The sequence below is a fragment of the Salarias fasciatus genome, chromosome 22 (assembly GCF_902148845.1).
Source record: "Salarias fasciatus chromosome 22, fSalaFa1.1, whole genome shotgun sequence".
NCBI classification, from domain to species: Eukaryota; Metazoa; Chordata; class Actinopteri; order Blenniiformes; family Blenniidae; genus Salarias; species Salarias fasciatus.
Genome location: NC_043765.1, coordinates 21,994,602 through 22,015,078, shown reverse-complemented (window position 1 = coordinate 22,015,078; position 20,477 = coordinate 21,994,602). Strand labels below are relative to the sequence as shown.

Below are 20,477 nucleotides of genomic sequence, written 5' to 3'. Positions count from 1 at the left end.
TTCTTTTTCTTCTGTCTCTTTGTACTTGAGCACAAGATGAAGGACTCACCTTCCTGCCGTGACTGGCTGAAGGGCAATATTACAGGAAGCGGCGGCAGAGCTGCCCGATATTGAAACTGTGAGGATTAATATTCCTCAAAAGCCCGGCCATTGTTTTTGATAAATCAATTTGGGAAGCCTTCCGAGAGCGGATTAGAGACGCGCCCTGGCCCACTTTTCTCCTCCTCCTCCTCCTCCTCCTCCTCCTCCCCCCTTCCTCCCCACCACAGGTACTGGACCAGAGTTTTAATCATGCGTGCCTCAAAGACGGGCAAGGCAACCTTCAGCACCACCGAGCCACCGCCATCGCCGCCACCTGAGCCACCCTTCCTCCACCCTCTCTCTCTCTCTCCCTCTCTCTCCATCTGTCTCCTCCACTTCTCCATCCATCCTTCATCTCTCTTCCTCTGCTCCCTAACCCCGCCTGTCTGTTTCTGCATGCCGAGAGGAGCTGATGTTCAGAGATGGTGTTTGAGCGCGGGGGCACGGCGGCGGCGCCTCCCGACGTTCAGACGCAGCAAACGGGTGTCGCGTGAAATGTGCAGTGACGGAGAATGGTTAACGCTCCTGACATATCACACGGGCAATTTTTTTTTTTCTTCTTTCACGTTGCTGTTCTGTTCGGTTGCATTACCCCCGCAGATCAGAGCGGCGAGGAATGTGGAGATTCGCTCGGGAAAAAAAAGCACGGGGCTGGGCGGCTGTTAGTAAAAATATGGAAAAAAAAAAAAAAAAAAAAAAAAAAGAAAATTTGCATTGCCATCTAAGAGGGCAAATAAGAGGTCAGAAAACTGGGAGGGAGGAAACCGTCAGCTTTTCTACACGCTTTCATTCTTGACGGGCGGCTTTCTTTTTTCTACTCTGTCAGCCTTTTTTCTTTTCTTTTTTTTTTTTTTAAATCTCTTTTATGATGCTTGTTCTTTATTGTTTCGGCCACCTACGATACAGATGTCATCCAGCACAGCTGGATAGACGCAGACAGAAAGACGGCGGGCCTCATGCTGTTTTTTGCAGCGCGCTCCCTTCTCCCTGCACAAACCCGAAACCCTCCCCGTCGCACACAAAAGACTGCAATCTACCCATAATGCCGTGCATTATGGCCCACCTGATATGTGGAAACGGGGGAAGCAGCGATGAAGGGCGTGATGGAGGTCATGCGGTTGGTGGCGATGCTGTAAGGCGAAGAGTAGAACCTGAGGAAAAAAGGGAGAGGGAGAGAGAAAAATGCAAAAAAGTCAAAATCAGATAAAAGAGGGAAAAGAGTGTGTGGAGGACACACATCATGGAAAACATTCTGTAAATATGACATTCGGTTAACTGGCAGGATCCTGCAGCGTTAGATCACTTGGATCCGTTCTTCTTTACACAGTGTGAGCTTGAATATATCAAAGATGAGTGATTTCATATTACTGGACAGCTTGATTTTTTTTTTCCTTGTGAAAGTTGTGGCGGTAACCCAGGCCAGATCAGCGCGATGTGAAGTTGATCTAAGGTCTTTAGAGCTCCGAGTTGCGTTCCAGCTCATTATCCTCCTGGAGCATTAATCCTCAGCCACAAAGCTGCTTACCAGAAGGTGAGGCATGTTTTTTGGTCAGGGTGGGGTCGATTCAGTGCAGGTATTCATCTCCGGGGCAGGAAAACCCCCCGCCAGATGTGGGTATTTCCCACCACCGCACTTCACGGCGGTTCAATACGCTCCAGCTACATTTTCTCAGCAGGACGTCTTCTTACACACACCCATTTGTTCGCACCACAAATCTCTCTCTGGGGTTCATAATCAGGTTTTACTACTTCATTGGATGCATTGTGTATTTCTAGGTACAGCACACACATTTGGGAATTATTTATTATTGCAGAAGTCGTTTAAAAGTGCTTTCCTTTTTTAAAAAAGCTTTTTTGAGAGGAATTGTGGTACTTCGTGTGGAAACATTTGCCTAAATCTGATCTCCAAAGTGTCATGAAGACATTATTCAGATGACTGCTGTCACCTCGGTGTGGTTTTACAGGAGGAAAGAGAGAAAAAATGAATTTCATTTGTTGATAATGACAGTTTTTCTGAAATTCAATTCCTAAATTTGAAGAAATAATATCTGATATGAGATTTTAAAGGGATTGTATCCAAGCTGGGGTAACTGAGGAGAGAATAACGTCAAAAGAAGAAAAGCAGCTGGAATTTCTCTTTTTTAAGCCAAACTTGTGCATTTTTAGGTGCATTAACACCGCGGAGTGTTTTGAAAACCATATTTTGTTCAAAGTTGTTGCTGTTTGAGTCACACTGAGCTCCGTCTTCATGAAAAGTGACAGGTCGTCTATACGTTTCAATACCTGGATTCTTATTTTAAGGCGCACTGCAACACAACGGTAACCGAGTTGAGGGAAAAGTCAATACGTATTAAAAAACCTTGACTTAAAGCTGTTATGACTCGCTGCTGAAAGTCTGCGGCATCCGAGTGGAACTTAAAATAATGTCTGCACAAGAGGGACGTCCCTAAAAACCTCAGGTCAGTATTCTCATTCACCCGTTCATGCATGCACTGACATGCAAAGTGCCCGTCCTGCACTGGGAGCGACGTGGCCTTCGCTGTTTGCCGAACCAGACCTTGACATATGGACGGGGACGGAGGACTGGCGCTCTGACCTTGAGACTGAAAGACGACCTTCTGCACGGACCGAGCAACTCCACTGTTGTTTTCTCCATTTTTAGTATTCCAAAAGTCCACCAGTCAGCCTGGCACATTCACTCAATATTCAGTTAAACTCAGTGTAAAGCTGGAGGGAAACATCACTATTTATTTTTAATATGTCAGGTTTCAATTAGAGTCGGTGTTGAGTCTCTTTAGGTTGGATTTTTATCTTAAATAATTCTTTGAAGGTATCGACGCAAATTTATTCAAATATTAATGCAGAAGAGAAAATGCAAATTTGCTCTCACAATAGCATTAGATGTATGTGCATTAGATAGGGGTAATTTACATCGTCATTATTTTTAATCCAGTTTGCACTTGAATTTAGACGTAGCAGTGAGACGCTCGCTCATGTAAAGTGGCTGATTTACATTTATTTTCAAGTACATTTTTACTACATTCTTTGTAGGTTAAATATTCTTCACTTTCTATCTTACATCAACACTCAATTAAAACGTTAGATGCATTTCTTTTTCTTTTTTTTTTTTTTTTTAAATAAAATCAACAAAACTAGCCTGAATGTTTTAAAGGTGGACATTGCTCTTGTTTCTTCATACAAATGTGTTTTGCAGAAAAAACAGGCCTTCAGGTGGCTTCCTGTGTGTAAAACAGGACTGTTTCTGCTTTTATTTTTTTTATTTTTTTGGTTGAGATTGACTCTGAGTCATTGGGGGACGAGTGTTTAAGGAAGTGGGAGTGAGGAGCTTCCTGTGAATGACCGGGGCCAGGGGGAGACGGACGGGGAGCCGCGGCGCTCTCCTTCCTGTCTCAGCACCGTGGGGGAAAATAAAACACATTGCCGGGTCATTTATTTCCACAGCGCCATTAAGTCATGACACACACACACACACACAGACCAACACACACACCAACACATGTGTGCCTAGAAGCTCGCTCAGCTCCGCTTTGCCATTTCTCACCTGACCCCACCAATGAAAACCGATATTTGAAGTCTATATAGATTTCCTTAATCAAACAGTAACAAACTGCAGACACTACATTAATCTTTATGTATGACAGAGGTATTGACTGGGGTCCTATGAGCCAAGAGGTGAGTGTATTAAAAGGTGCCAAGGATGGATTGACTATGAAGCTCTTACCCATTCTGCATTGCAGCAGGATCGTATGTTAACGCCATGCCAGTCTGAAAGAGAGAGAGAGAAAAAAACAGTAAACATGCGGAATTAAATACTTTATTGAGAAAATTTCACCTGAATCTTTTTATAATTGAGCACAATAAAACCAAAAACGATGAAAAAAAGAAAGATCTCAACACAATTTAAGCTACTCAACCTTATGAAGACACACTGCTTTGGTGTTTCCCCTGTGCTGCTGTGATATGTAGTCACCGTGAGAGCTGTCGATGTTTTTCTTGCACCAATGTCACACAGATAATTTTCTGTACTTTTATTGAACTTGGGGAATAATATGATTTAGGCTCCGATTCCGTTCGTTCGAAATAAATTAAATCAAATCCAAATCAGCTCATTTCAAATTGGAAAAACTGACAAGTGACAAAGCCAATGTGGGAGAGAGCTTAGTCAATAGGACAAAGTGAATTAGTATTGAAGACGCCCCCCCCCCCCCCCCCCCCCTTTCTATTTCAATCACGCACAATCATGTTTTTATGAATGAGAGGAAATGAAGAAATGCCCTTTGGAGAGGAAAGAGGAGTGAGCAGAAAACTGAGCTCCTCGTCTGGCGACTGTGTGTGTGTGTGTGTGTGTATGTGTGTGTGTGTGTGTGTGTGTGTGTGTGTGTGTGTGCATGTGTGTGTGAGGGACCCTCTTTGAGTCCAGGAGAGAAACCTGTGCGCCGCAAAACCTTCATCTGCATTCCTGAAGGTTCTCTCCCAGAGGAGAGCTAATCCGATTTCTTTTAACGGGAGGCTGCTGAGGACGGCAGATTTCATCAGTGCGCGCGCACACGCGCACACACACACACACACACACACACACACACACACACACACACACACACACACACACACACACTCGCACGCACACGCACACACACTCACACACTCTTTTCTTGCCCTTCCTTTTCTTCGCTCCCTCTCCTCTCCCCTTCTCCAACATCTTCCCCTTTCTCCCCTCATCTCTTAATCTACCCCCCCCCCCCCCCCCCCTCCCCTCCCATCTTTCCGTCCCTCCCTTGCCCTTGCTCCTCCTGAGGGCTCCGTACGCTGAGCTGTACAGCTGAGGGACTGGTGGCTCAGAGGAGCGAGGGGATCAGTGAGCCCGGACCAAACTCTTGAGAGAGCAAAAACAGACAATCACTACTGAATGAATAAGCCCTCGCTGGTGGGATGTGTGTGTGTGTGTGTGTGTGTGTGTGTGTGTGTGTGTGTGTGTGTGTGTGGGTGGGGGCGGGGGGGGGGGGGGGTACATTTGTATGACTGCTTAAAAAACTGTCTTTCAGAAAGATTTTATGTAATCGCTGTTTAATCATGTTCTACTGTTCATTTCCAGTCAGTGTGAACGAATGTCCACTTCTGTGTTTTCACAAGCGCAAACATGTCTGTGTGTGTGTGTATTTATACACAGTTTTCACACAGAATGTGCCATCAGGAGAGTCTCACTGCATGCCTGTCAACATGTTTGTGTGCTGGAGTGTGTGTGTGTGTGTGTGTGTGTGTGTGTGTGTGTGTGTGTGTGTGTGTGTGTGTGTGTGTTCACATGTGCAGTAATAGCAGTGGCAGACACGGCCAGCTGTCTGCGGAGGCTGATGACTCCCCAAAGCGGCGCCCTCGGTTTCTACATGCTGATGAATTCCACAGCAGAGAAGCTCCTGACCGGGAGACCCTACATCGCCAGTTGAGCGATTACTGATGCAAGGCAGCTTTTGGCTCTGCCACCACGGAGGGGAAGGGAGAAGAGAGAGAGAGAGTTTGTGTATGTTTTTCTGAACTTGATCCAAAACCGGAAAAAAGACAGAAGTTGCCATGAGCAGGCCGAACTTTCAAAGGCTGGAGCGGTTTTTTTGTTCGTTCTGTAAACTTCCTCTCACATTTCTCTGTAAATATGAGAATTTCACAGATGATTTCTTCCCAGAAACGAGGGATTTTAAGGGCGAGCACAGTTGTGCCCTTGCTGAAATGTAAATGTACCCTACTGTAGACCTGCTAAAATAGCCGAACGCGGCGCGGTGACAGTTGAATCCTAAATTACCAAAGAGCCATGGAGTGTGACTCAGCCGCATCTCCTTGTAGTCAATCATCATTTCGAGTTCAGTAAGTTGTGAAGAATTATTTTGCATTAATATCGTTTCAACTATGCTCTCGGGTTCACAAAATGAAATTCATCCATCTAATGTAGCTTTATTGCAAAAGTAAATGTATTTTATCAAGGCAATAAAAGCAGGTTTTATTTTTTTCTTCAGTGTTAGACTCTCATTCTGAAGGTGTGGATGATTATTATTCTATTTAACACAGTCCAGAGAAGCGGTGAGGACAACTCTGTTAGCAACTTTAAGGACAACTGCACAAACACACATGCACCTTTCATACTATTTGGCTTAAAAGACTCACAAACATTTGTTCACAGTTTTTTCTTCTGCACAGTGACCCCACACACGCACGCGCACACGCACACGCACACGCACACACACGGACATCTGTCAGGCTTTCACACAGAGTGGAAATCCGGATGTTTTTTTTTTTTCCTCCTTCTACACTCATTCCCCTGGAGTAGGTGCTTGAGAAGTGTGACTTTGAAACTTTGTGTGTGTGTGTGTGTGTGTGTGTGTGTGTGTGTGTGTGTGTGTAGGAGTGTGTGCTGGTGAAAGAGAGTGAGCAAGTGAAAAGGAAGAGAGAAGAAGAGGAATGAGCACCCGTGGCGCTTGTGTCTGTGTGTGTGCTCGCGAAAGTGTGCACGGCAAGAGAGAAAACACAGACACACACACACACACACACACACACACACACAGTGACTAATATGTTTATCAGCATGAGACAGCGAGAGACGGCACTTTCTCTACTCCCACTTTGGGTAGTTTACAAGGAAATCTGTGGTATATTTCTCAATCCGCACCAGCAGCCACCCTGCAGCACTCAACCCCTTGTAACTCCTGACTGATCATGCAATGTGTTCCCTCTTCTCTTCCTCTCTCTCAGTGAGTCACTCGCCCGCTCGCTCTCTCTCGCCATATGTTGCTGTGGGATCCAGAAAGAAGACTTCAGACGCGAGGGGAGACGAGACAGAGAGGCGAAGTGTGGGAGAAAAGAAACCATGGGCCCTCGAAGAAGAAGAAGAAGAAAAAGAAAGAGCGAAAGAGGAAGAGTGTGAAGGTGAGCTGAAGATACGGGCAGAGTGAGACACACCGCGGCGAGGGAGAAGGTAGAGAGCCATGAGGGGAGATTAATGGCGAGCATGGGCCGCTGGTCCTTTTCATCTGCCTGACACCAGCAGCGAGGTGAGGAATGGCTTCAGCTCTGATAAACAGACTAACATGTGATTCCTATCTCCCATCTCTCCTGCCCACAGCTGATCAATGACCACAGGAGTGTGCACGCACACGCACACGCACACACATACGTGCAGGACATGCTATAGTTAATGGTCTTTTTATTGACAATGTGAGTGTAAATCCAAGCAGAATGCACTGTAATCTGAATGCAATAAGCACAGCGAGACCGTATCTGCAGGCGATCTGATGAGGGCCAGCTGTAAACGGACGCTGTACAGATAAACCTCATCAATAAAAACAGAAGGGGAAAAAAAAAAAAATCTTCTTACTTTAGCATCCAGTGATCTCAAGCAACACCTACAGATTGAAACTGGAGCCCGTAAATCAGCGACAAATTCTAAAAACGCGACTTCAATTTACACCTCATCAGATGTCTCACTTATTCTGACACATACACAAACACATACATGACGCTTCCACTGAACTGAAATAAACTATATGTTTCTTTGCATTCATGGTCTGGAAGGAAACATTTTCTTAGGCAGAGCCTTACTGCTCTGGACTATCCTTTCACTTCATTATTTCAGTGTTACGTCACCCCGGGAAGCAGCAGGTTAAAAAAAAATAAAATAAAAAAATAAAATTAAATATCCAGCACAAAAATGAAGGTAAAACAATAACTGCAGAGCTTATGGAACACTGCTGGTCAGAACAACAGATGTGCACGTCATTAATGAAGGTGTAGAAAGTTCAAGAAGAAAGAGACAACTGTAATTTGAGAGAAAAAAAAATCCCAAAACACATACACATCAACAACGCATACTGTTCATTTAACAAGTCGTAGAGCAATCACAGTAGTTGAAATTATTGCATGCTTACCTACAATCAATCTAAATGTTGGATGTTTTTAGTAAACGGCCAAACTGAAAAATGACGACATGACCTGCATGCTTTAGTAACTACAAGAGAGCAAAGACTACAATTAAGTTCATACTGAATGAGCTGAGATTAATTTATTTTTTTTAAGATCATCTCGACCAACTGGCAAAACAATGAAGCTGGTGTCAAATTACACAACTTTTCTGTCTCAAAGCTGCCTCGTAGTAATTCATTAGAAGATGACAAAAGAGTTAAACCTGGATCGACAAGAAGAAGACACATAAAAACTGGCTTCTATCTTCTACCATTATTTTGGTTTTCAGTGAATTAAAAAAAGCTCGGGTGGATATTCTGAGAGTGAGCATTAGAGATTCAAACAGGCGAACAGTCGCTTACGATGCTCAGCAGCTCACTCAACATCGTAAATTCCTCTTTTCTCCCAAGGTCCCGTATTTCTCAAGGATGGCTCCGCTACATACAAATAAATAACCAACGGCACACTGACGCATGTTGGGCTACATTCACAAACAGCGCCTTGAACCGGCGCCGCTGAACCTCGGCCTCTCAGGCATGTCGCGAGTAATAAACACTACGATCATGATGGAGGCAAGAAAAGAGACCCGATGATGAGAAAAGCTTTATATTGAGAGGGACTTTGGTTAAAAGGTGTACCGAGGCAGAAAATTCACACAGATATTTGCATTTATTTACATGTGTGAGTTACCAGGACCTGATGTACGGTTTGGAATAATGGTGCAAGCTGTAAACAAGCTCGGCAGCAACACTGGCGTTTGTAGGAATAAGCCTCTGGTTGCACTCTCCAGAAAGTCCCCGTCTCTCTTATTTCACTCCTCTTTTCCCTCTAGCCTCTGTAAACCTAAACGGTCGTTGGATATAAGGTTGTTTTTCACTCAAGCGTTCCACTCTTTGCATCGTCCTGGGCAAACTCACATTTTAATCACATTTGGTCTGAAGACACAATAAGTGTGCATCTGAGTCTTCTGAAGGTTAACTTATAATTGAATTTCTTTTTTTGCGATGGAAAAACTGAAATCCTATTGATAGCCAGTGGGTATTTTTGTGTGTGTATGTGTGTGTGAGACCAACATTGTCTGGTACAGCTCTTCTAAGATATCTTTATTCCGTACGCAAACACAAAAGGATGGCATTTGGATTCATACACCTCCGTTCAATGTCCAATATCTGCAAAGTGCCTTCACTGGCACTGCAGATTTTATGCCGAGCACGGCTGCGTTGTGAGGTCCACACGGGGGGACGGCGGTTCGTATACTGTCACTTCGCGGCGAGAGCATCCCGGAGAAATGCGATTAAAGGCGTCCAAATTCTCCCACAGTCCAAAAGCACGTGTTTGAGGTTATCTGGTGACTCTAACGTAGCTGTAAGTGTGAATGGGAGTGTACAGGTGACTGTCTGTGTTCACTCTAACCCCAAAACAGACAGGCGCCTTCATTCTTAAATGTACAAACATAAACTCTGTGACTCTCGTGCACGTCCGCTGTCACCTCCCTTCAGCTGCAGTCGACTGAGCCGACCCCGCCGCTGTGTGGGCCTGCAGCGGGACGCGGCCGTGTGATTCAGGTTAAACACACTACGCCACCGGCTCAACATGTGACGGACACACACACACAAAACCCCGTTCATACATGGAGCACTCCACTCCTAATGCTTCTCAACACACACACAAACACACACACACACACACAGACACACAGAGACCATGTGTCTTCTGAAGGACAAACTATTCATCTCGGCTGGTCTCCCTCTACCTTGCCGTTTCAGCACAACTGTCAGCTCCACTGAGTGTGTGTGTGTGTGTGTGTGTGTGTGTGTGTGTGTGTGTGTATTCCTGTATCGCAGGCTGAGGCCCTCGTCTACCTGTGTCTCCTCTGTGTGTCCTTCCCAGTACAGCAGCACAGGTAGCCCACTAAGAGACTCCTCGGCTTCCTCTCCAAGCCGCCGCACTGATTCCAATTTCCAGGCTCTCCACTATTGTGATGTGTGGTAGAAATATGTGTTCAGTGAAGCATATACATCCGGGGGCAGTTTGATCAATATTTGCGGTATTTTTCTTCTCTTTTTTTTTTTTTTTTTTTAACAGCTCCATATCGTAAAGTAAACACCAATGACAGGCAGTAATGATTTACACCACGCCAGATGTTGTAGCGAACTTCTCGGGGGACCCGGAGAGCCGGGGTGGGAGCTGTTCCTAGAAATACCATTACCTCAATGGCGAACGCCTTTCCACGGACGTCATCGCGCTGGAATGGAAAGTCCGATGACTAATATGGGTCGAACGCAGGCTGCCTGTGCTTAACAGAAATTGGCCGTGTTCACATAAGTTGTGTAAAATTGCATTATGCTCCTATTTGATCTTTGGCTTTTGGAAACCATGATGGACTTAATTTCAGATGAGGTAAAGCTGCAGACGTTTTCGACTGAATGAGGCGTGTTGGACAAAAGTTACTCTCACAAGCTTTGAGGCTCATCGTGCAGCATTCTTCAAAAGTCTGACTTGTGCTCTGATTAAGGAGTTTTAATTGTTTTTACATAAATCACTTCTGAAGTTGAATACAGAGAGTTTCACAAGCGCACAACTCCTGCCTGTCCTCACTTTTCTGCAAGTTAATGACTTGAAAAGAGTTGTCGGCATCAAACGGTTCTGCGAACAGCCAGAAAAAGATCAAAGATGCTGTCGGTGTCCAAAACCTGGGACCGGTTTTGAGGTGAAACGGGGGTTACAATGTAAGCCGACAGCTCAGAAAATCCAAATAAACAGAAAAAATGTGGTGGAATTAGATTATAGTTCTGCCTGAACGTGAACTAGTATTACTTAGTCTCAATGATTTGATTATATGATTGTATCTTTAGGACTGTTGTGAAGTCACCAAATGAGATGGATGTGAATACTGTGGTTGTGTAGAATATGGATAAATGATAAAATAACAGATTGGAACTCTGTTACAAAGAGAGTTTCGGGTATAAGCATTGTCTCGTCATTGACGCCACGTCTTACCTCGCCTTCTCTGTGCCACGGCCTCCCGTTCTGTGGGTACTTGCTCTGGCTTTGGCGTTTCTTCTGCCCTCCGTCAGCGAATTTGCAAAGCAAAGGCTCCGTGGGAGCTGCAAAGAGACGTTACAAAACCATGTTACTCGCACTGCATCATGTGACCCCCCTTCAGAAGGACAGAGACCCTTTTGAACTGCACTTCTTTTCTTGTTCTTCTACGCCATAACTTTCTGTCTTTCTTTTTTGTTCCAACCGTCTCTTCTCAGCGTCCTATGGAGCTTCTAGACAAATTCCCAGACCAGCGATGTTTGGCAGGGCCTCCCTGTTCCTGCGCAGGCTGGCAGCCCATGAAAGAGCATCGCAGGGTATTGTTGAAATAATAATCACAGTAATCGCTCTTGTAAATACCTCTGAGATGGTAATGCAGGACCGCTCTGTCAGCCAAGGCTTATTTCTAGAAGGCGTTCCTGTTCCTGACGCATAATCCCAGCGTGCTTTACTGTAACAGACATCGTCCTCTTTTATTTTAAATTTTATGTCCTTTTCCATTCAGGATCCGTCAGTGTGAGCACCACAGAGGGCCGCGCTGTTCAAATCGGAGCTGATATTCATATCAGTTTGGTGATTTGTGGTGTGAACGCTGGGGGGCACGGCAAGGATTTCCTTGTGGGGAGGACGCAAGTGACAAAGGACTGACACATGCCCTCACTGGAGAGCTGGCAAGTGTCTATCATCAGCTGTGTGAAAGCACGATATGAAGTAACTGTTACTAATCCAATTAAAAAGAGAAAAAAATAAAGAGGGGGGCTTTCTGTGGTGTGACCCCATTAAAGCCGTCTCTGTATCAACAGCCTTTTGTGCGCATAATTACCAATAAAAGGTCGATGAAAGTGTTGAGATGACCTACGTTGCTGCGAAGATAACTTCTCAAAGGGCACTTTCTCACAGTCGGGCTGCAGGTGAGCACCGAAAGAGACGAAAATGAATTCTCACAGAGGACTCTCGATGAGTGAGTGCAGAGGAGAAAAAAAAAACCATCTGAAAGAGGATGATCCGAGAAAAAGAAGGGAGTATAAGCAAGCATGGGAAATGTGTGGCTCCCTTGGCTGGGGATCTGTGGTCTTCGCGGTGTCCATCCCCCCTTTCAGTGTGTGTCAGCGAGATCGAAATCTCTTAAGAAGCTGACTGGGGGTATGAGCGAGGGAAGGGGATACAGTTGTCTAAACTCGTGCAAACACAAGTACAGGGGACTAAAAAAAAAAAAGAAACGAGGTGAAGATGGAGACGGAGATAACAGAATTGGCTGACCAAGAGTTGAGTAGAGGATCAAGCAGGAGCTCCCTCAGAGAGCGGTACAGTTCAGCACCGGTACAGTACGCACTGAGCCGGCAGGCTTGTCCAAACACTGGACCAGCGCCGCCCTGCACCTGGCGGCTTAGCGGGGACCCGACGGCCCCGCTGTCATCGCGTTCGCATTACGGGCCCGGCGGCTCGTGGCACCGCGGCTCCGTGACGACACACGGGCCGATGATGGGCCCGTCTGCGGGCGGCTGAGCGACGGGACCTTTCATCGCGCCGCCGCGCCGGAGATGACACCCAACCAGAGGATTGTTGATGCTTTAATCTCCGCTCCCAGATGTTAGAGGCGCCGGGGTCTCGATTACATTGCGGAGTCACGAGGAGGGAGAGAAAGTGCTTCTGTTGGGTCTGACAAGACGGTGACGGCCGTGAAACGGGCTCAAAGTGACGTGAACTCGTGACGGGGGAGTTTTCAAGTTGATGAAATGTGACTTTGGCATTAATGAGCTAACCAGGTGATTTGTTTATGGCTTTAATTTCCTCACATGTCAAGTACTGCGACTGCTGCCGGATGCTGATGATAATTATTTCCTAGTTACGGCGGGTGTCTGCGGGGCAAACGAGGAAACAGTTGTGGAGTTTACCACGCTGTGCGTGTTTGTTTATGTGGCTAAAGGGATACTACGGGGCCAAACATATGCAAATAAATTTTAAAAGAAACCCAAAAAAAGTGAGTGTGTTTATGTGCCTTTAGGGTCTACTATGGGACCAAACTTTTCAGAGTCAGCCCAAGAGAACGTTGCTGGGAAGGAAAAGTGAGAGAGACGCTCCAGAAGAAAAACAAGAAGCGCTCTTCCAAACCTCTCCTCTGGCACTCTGGGAGATAATTAGCTATTGGAGAAATTTGGGGAATCTGACACGGAGCACGCCGACGTTCCCCCTGTGACTAAATCCCCGGTTCCCACAGCGAACTCGCCAATTTGTTTTAGACTCGAGCCCAAGATCAACAGCCTAACGCCACCCCACCCAGCCTGTGAACAAACTCACCCCACTGTAGCCCGAGAACACGCAGCGCAAACGACTGCCAGCTTTAGGAAAAAAAAAAAAAAAAAAGTCTCAGACGTTTCACCACACACCGTCATCACTGGCACCGCCCAGAACAAACTAGGCCACTGGCTGCACACCCAAGCCTGCTGACGCTGCGTCTTTAGGTCACGGGATCCAAGTGCAACACATTATACACTGGCTCCACGAGAGGAGCTGTAAAGGGATACTCAAAAAAAAAAAAAAAAAAAAAAAAGAAAGAAAAAAACAGCCATTTAATGATGGGAAAAAGACACAAGATACTTTTGGTCAGAGGTCAACGACTGCCGCTAACAAGGTGCTCCATGGGAACCTCTAATTGTTTTTTTATGTGGGTTGCCGTAGGAACTGGTAAACACGTTAGCAAGAGGTGACCGCAGCCATGCCCAGAGGCATGTGTGCACTAACCATCGCAGCGGTGCACACTTATACACATAGAAAATGAAAGGCGCGAGAGAGAGCCAGCGCTGCAAGCCTCATTTGATCACAGCCTCAGCTCAATCTCACTTCTCGCTGTGCTTTTGGCTGTGAACAGATAGTCATGGCTCTCTGCTCATCAATAGACACATTACCCTCCAGTACAATGCACCGATAAGTGCATGCAGATGTACTTCGGCACAAAACAGTGCAATTACAATAGCATTTTAGATCAGAGCTTGTTGCAAGTTTTACTTATTAGCGCGGTGTGAGTAATTATCGCTGTTCCAGTTGTCTCCTACGTGCTGGCATCTGGTCCAGCTCAGCTCTTCGTCTGCTGGCAAGCGCGGGACGCTTTCTCTGTGGTATCCTGCGGACAAAAAAAGAGCCAGCGTGCTCCGGATGGTCTTGCAAAAACCCGAATGAATAACAGCCTGGTCCATGAATGCAAATCGGCCCATGTATCATAAAACATCACTTTCGGAGTGTCGTCCATTCATTCGCCGCTCTGAATTGGACTGTACATCTGTTTGGCCTGAATGGGTGAAATCAATGCGCGAGTGTGTCGTCAGAGCTTCAGAGGCGCCGGGTGAAAAGGTTTTGCTCAGTGAAACAGCCAGCTTTTCACCATCAAGACAGACAGTCAGTCTCTCACAAAAGTCTGGAGTCACACTGGGCCGGCCCGGCTCTCACTGCGTCCAAAGCACTGAGGCACTCCGCAGAGAAAACAGAAGGAACTGTTCAGCCACTTGTACCAAAAGATGTCAGTCTGTGCGAGGAAGTTTCTGACTTCTCAATGACAGCTTCGGCTTGAGAAGCTCCTACAGGTTCTTGGCTTGTACTTCCCATGATCGTCTCTGACGACTTCCTGCGCGCCGCTGCAAGGACGCGCGTTTGAGTAGCGCATGGGAAGAGGAAGAAAGTCGACAGCATTTTATTGGAATTCTGCAGCGCACTGACGCTGCTCGAGGGGATCTCTAATTGGATCAACAACTGTCCGATTCCCTTCAGCCAGCTTGACCCGCCTGCCCAGACTGAGGAGGCAGTGTCTTATGGGAAAGAGAGAGGAGAAGAGTGGGAGGGAAGAGAGAAACGCATACACACTCACGGAGATAAAGATAAATGAGGGAAAGAACGCAGGGGACGATATTGTCTAAATAAAGATGTAAAATAAAAAACATGACAGATAGATTGGCAAACTGAGAGGGTTTTTGGAGGAAAATTACAACAGGGCTGCTTATATGTCACCATTTTCAGAAGCAAACACACACAGTCAGGACCGCTGCCAACCAGGAAAGCGGGCATCAGCGGCGGCTTCCCCACAGGGGGATTTTTGACGGATCTCAGTCGATACTGCTCACAACTGCCACGCTGGCCTCGCATCCTTCAGCATGGAAATGAAGACGGCCTGCCAGACGTTTTGCTGACAGGGACGGCACACGCAGCCCAACGACACGGCCCGATATATGGAGCGGGCGCTAAGAGGGAGCGCGGCGGCGAGCCGCACAAAGAGAGGCCGAGATGGAACGACGGACACGGTGTCATAGACAGACAAAAAAAAATAAAAAAATAAAAAAAAGGAGACGGTGACAGAAAGCGACGGAGGGAAGAGAGATTCGCCGAGGATAGAAGTGACAGGCAGAGTCCGGCTCCCCGACACCGCGCTCCCGATCCATACTGTGTAGCTCATCTATCCGAGTGAGATGAGCGCAGGGAGAAGGATGTCAACAATGTCCTGCTTCTCACTCTGCATCTGCTACACGTGCTCTGCGGCTATTGATCAGCGCCTGCCCAGACTTTTCCACAGAGGGCCTCTGCAGCGCGCCGGGCGGATCAGGCCTGAGATGATATTATGGATTATGGGAAGGAAAATGGAGGAAGAGCCCTGGATGCGGGCGGTAGAAGCCTGATCGATGAGCTATTGCACACTTAACAAGAGTAATGTTATGTAGGGACTCTGTGACATGCTAATCCATCTCTCACTCTCTCTGTCCATCTCCCTCCATCGCATTTCTCTCTGTCGCAGTTATATCCTGTCTGCTTCTCTCCCAATATCTATCTATCTATCTATCTATCTATCTTTGTTCATACACCGCTGTGCACTGATCCCAGACCAAATTCAGACAAACAAAACTGATGGATGGGAGAGTGTGTCTGGCACTCTGTTAGCCTTTAACACTGTAGACAGCAATTGATCGAGACCATCTTATCAGGAAAGGGGAATTCTTTTTAAAATGCTGCTTTCCAGGAACACGCAAGAAAAAAAAAAAAAAAAATCAATGCGCCATGATCTAACAGATTAGTAAACAATATTCTGCTCAAAACAGGGAGGCGTAATTATCGGAGCAGATGAAAGCATGGGTGGAATGGAATTGTGTGCCTTCGAGTACCGAGCCGAATTAATCTGCTCTTATGTTAAATTTTGAGAGCAGCGAGTGCGGTGTGGCGCCAAGCAGGCGCCGGGCTTCCAGCTGGTAGTTAGCTCCTGAGAGACGAGTTCTGAGGTACCCGTTAAATGGGAACTTCATTTTAGCCTAATCAGCTAATTCCACTTGCCATTCCCGATGTCAAGGTTGCCATGGTGAGTAAATAAATACCAAAAAAAAAAACAAGAGAGCGAACAGAAGAGTGCGTGTTAGCATTACTGTAATGAATCGTCCATCACGCTGCGTCCATACAGTGAAATAAGTTTTATCCAAGCAGACAGTCTTTACCACAGTCAGTCACAGTGTTAAAGTGGCAGATGTTTCTCATGCTAAAGCCACACATGCTGCTGCACTCTGCCAACATCCCTCCCTCTCTCTCTCTCTCTCTCTCTCTCTCTCTCTCTCTCTCTCTCTCTCTCTCTCTCTTAGCATCGCTGGACGCTTTACACAGCTGGCCTGGGTGGCAATTACAGCGCAAGTGGCCGCGATGCGGTCGGCTCAGAATTGTGAGAGTATGGCATGAGACTGAAAACACTATTTGCAGAGTGCATTTGAAATAAGATCCCCGCTAAGAAAACACCGCAATGTGAACCGGGCGACGCGAGGCAATATGTCACAGATGAATCTCAGCAGCCAGATGGAGTTCGGTCTTTAAGATATAGAGGACGCTTAACATTGATTCAAATGGCTGCACACCGCTCTGATTCCACGGCTGTGGAGCAGTCAGAATGTGCGCTGAGTGAGTGATTCCGCCTATTTTTCCAGGAAAACGTTCAGTATCTGGCAGTTCCTCAATATTACTGTGTGTTTGACAGTACTTAGAAGATATTGTCACAAATGAGTGACTCACTCTTGTATCTTGACTGAGTGGAAGGTTGTACTGCAGACGTCCCCCATACAGCAAGCATTTGGACACAAAACTTTATTTCTGTGCTGACTTGTGGTTTAAGAATTTTATGATAACATAAACAGTCCCGGAGTTATGGTTATGAGAAGCACAGATTGGAAATCCTGTCGGCGGCTACAGGGACAGAATTAAATGTCCAAGCAGAAAACTTGAGTTGGAAAGAAAAAAAAAATGCCGCAAATTATTAACTGATTTAATACTAATCACTAAAAAATATATTTTCTTGACCTCGATGTCAGGGATTTCCCTTGGTTTAATCACATTTTTCCAAGTTAGGCTGGTAAACGCTGCAGGCCAGAGGCGGAAATCACAAGGGGACCTTTTGGTAAAAATAACACTTCTCTATAACAGGCTACTGTTTCAGAGAGAGGCTCTGTTTTTATCATTACATTTATTATTATTATTTGATACATTTGAACACGCTCAACAGCAAAAATATTTTGATTATAGCATATCTATCTATCTATACACTCATATATTGCTGTATAATCAAACTGTGAATGGTGGAGTTTTCGACAGGTATTCAGTCTCCCAAAATTAACAAAACATGCCTTAGAGGTTAATTGGTGAGTTTAAATTGCTTGTAGGTATGGATGGAAGTGTATTTCTGTACCCTGTCTTTCTGTTTAACCATCTGGGATCAGCTCCAGGACTCTCCTGCACTGCATAAAACATTACAGAAGATGGTTGGAGGCTCTTGGATTCTTATTTAGTTGACATGTTTTACTGTTTGCTGGAAAGATTATAAAGAAAAAAAATCATAAAGTGTATCTATGGTTCAGTATTTCCAAATTCAGCCATTGACTGCTTATAAATGAAGCAGCAGGATGGCTGAACGAGCCTTTCTGACCAGCTTCTTCTCTGGAATAAAAGACAGACAACAAATATGAACAGTGACAGCTATAGTGGGCAAAGACTGAAAGCACTGCCCCTCACAGATGTTCTTTAAAACTCATTTTTATGACCATGTTTCAAGTGACAATGCACAGTTTTTGTGTTATAGTTTCACATCATAGTATGCCAGCCACTAGTTGGTGCTGAAGTCCCAGGGCGCTCTGGGAGTCATGCAACTCTGGAAGCTGCCATGGTTGTGATTGTCCATCTACTCACATGCTCTCATGCGCAGAAGACCTATTTACTAAGGCCGTGGTGTGGGTGGGAAGTAGCAGTGTTTCAGAAAAGCTTAGTTTTGCCAGTGAACATTTTCAGTATTTTCAGAAAGTTCCACCTTGGGAGTTGTTTTCAAGAAGTTGTGTTTTCGGTGACTCTGAGCACCGTCATAGCGTAAACTAAATGCCAAAATGCAAGGAAAGTGGCCGAAACTGCAGTGGCCTTTTCCTAAACATCAGATTTTGAAAATGCGAGTTTTCTTGCTCGCATAATCAATCCAATATTCTGAGTCAGAAAAGCACAGTAACACAGCGCTACATTCTGATCAATACACAGCTCCCATGCTTTGTTTTTTTGTCCAAAAATTCAGCATGAATTCTATTTCGATTAATCTGGTAAGACTGCAAACGTGCACCAACATGTTAGAGTATTAAACTGGATGAAAATATAACAATAAGAAGTGGCTGAGTGGTCGTCGGTCGGCTGTGGCGGAGGGAGTCACGCTGGAGGCAGCCGTCGCTGGACTCTGCCTGTGGGGGTTGACTTGTGCTTCCACTGTCTGTGTCACTGCCTGTGTGGGCAGACACTGAAGCCTGTTCTGTCCCTGTTAGCGGAGTATTATAACACTGCCAACGCCTCCAGTGACCCGTGAAACCTCCCATCTATAGAGATGAATCATACAGATGGGCGCTTTGTAATTCAACACAACTGCCCGTCCACCGCAGCCGCGGCAAATATATCTCGGTGTCTGTGGCATCTGATTAAATCACCTTTATGCTCTGACGGTACACTTTTAAAGTTACAATGTACTTTCTTGTTCTGCAGGGAGTGGATATGAAGTTTCTGGTGAAGGCTCAGTTATTTACACGAGGTACTAAAGCCTGAATGCATATTAGCCCCTCACTCAGCTCGACACGGCTCCCTCGCACCGTTACGGCAAAAATTATTTGGGTTTATGTATCAAGCTGGGGTTTTTTTTTTGCTGAGCGAGGTATTTTTCCACTACCGCCCTGCTTGACATTCAGGGAGTTGCACTGTTTCACACTCGCGGTGCATTATAAACAGTCACCCACCATTACCCCGGTATGAAACCCACAAGCAAGCGCGATTGTTTGCTGTTTTGCTAAATAAAGAGGATTTGCCAGGTGGTCCGGACAGTCAAACTTTAGATTATCTTATTGAAGCAGTCTTATACGTTTAACCTTTAGGCCAAAGTTGTTTTTTTTTTTTTTTTTTTTTTGGTAAATTGATAATGACATTCAAGCAGGAGGAGCGGAAAACAGGGGCGCCACATCCGTTAGAGCGGCATGGCGAATCACACAAAAGGCAGCGTGCCTGTTAACTAGGTTTCCACCGAAGGGGCTTCCAGTAACAACGGCATGGACAGGAAAGAAAATGAAATTACAGCACAATAAATGAATTATCAATAAAGACCCTCAATACTGTATCTGAGGGAGGATCAATACTCCGCAGCCGGGCTGCGATACGGGCCCAGGGCTGAGGGCAGGACTATAGCTGAGGGACCGGGCGGATCGATGGTGTCACCGGGGGTGATTGACGATCAATGCTACCAGTGACGTTGATTTATGATCAATGAAAGCAGGGCACCCGACTAATAAGGGGGGATGGGGCGGCGAGGGGGGCTATTCCATAGCGTTCCCTTTACTGTAACTGATTGGGGATCGATGAGGAGTGGCACCGCGGCTGATTAGGGATCAGGCGAGTCTGTGGCAGAGGAAGGCGGCGGTGGCGGCGGCGGAGGTGGCGGCTACGTGTGAGAGGATTTGGTTGGCTGCATGGAGACCGGCTTGTCTGAGCTGAGCACAGCCGCACCGACTGTAATTAAAGCAGCGCTGAAAGGAGCTTTCCACTGTTTGATAGAAGCTGCAGGTGCAGCTCTCTCTGCTCTTTCAAAAGAGCAGCCTCTCTCACACACACACACACACACACACACACACACACACACACGCAAGATATACACACACCGACACAGGAAGGCCTGCACTATTTTCTGCAATTCCCCTTCACAAAAATCTATTAGGCTCATCGATATCCTCTCTTCTGCGGTGTTTTCTTCAGCTATCTTTGGAAAGTTATCAATGCTTTTGGTTTCTTGTTATCAACCGAGAGGATTTAAGAGTCATTACTGAAAGTAATGAGCAAAAAGTATCAACTGTCAACAGATAATCCTCTCCCAT

The 20,477-nt window shown here is 45.9% G+C and overlaps 1 protein-coding gene across 7 annotated transcripts in view; it reads right to left on the bottom strand.

Moving 5' to 3' along the window:
• The window catches only part of rbms3 (RNA binding motif, single stranded interacting protein), a 298,844-nt gene that overhangs the window by 29,380 nt on the left and 248,987 nt on the right, over positions 1–20,477 (bottom strand). For all 7 annotated transcript variants that reach the window (XM_030120522.1, XM_030120523.1, XM_030120524.1 and 4 more), the window contains 3 exons: positions 11,044–11,150; positions 3,824–3,867; positions 1,145–1,232 (listed from right to left, as the gene is read on the bottom strand). In XM_030120522.1, coding sequence (XP_029976382.1) covers positions 1,145–1,232; positions 3,824–3,867; positions 11,044–11,150 — 239 coding nt within the window. The remainder of the gene's footprint in view (positions 1–1,144; positions 1,233–3,823; positions 3,868–11,043; positions 11,151–20,477) is intronic.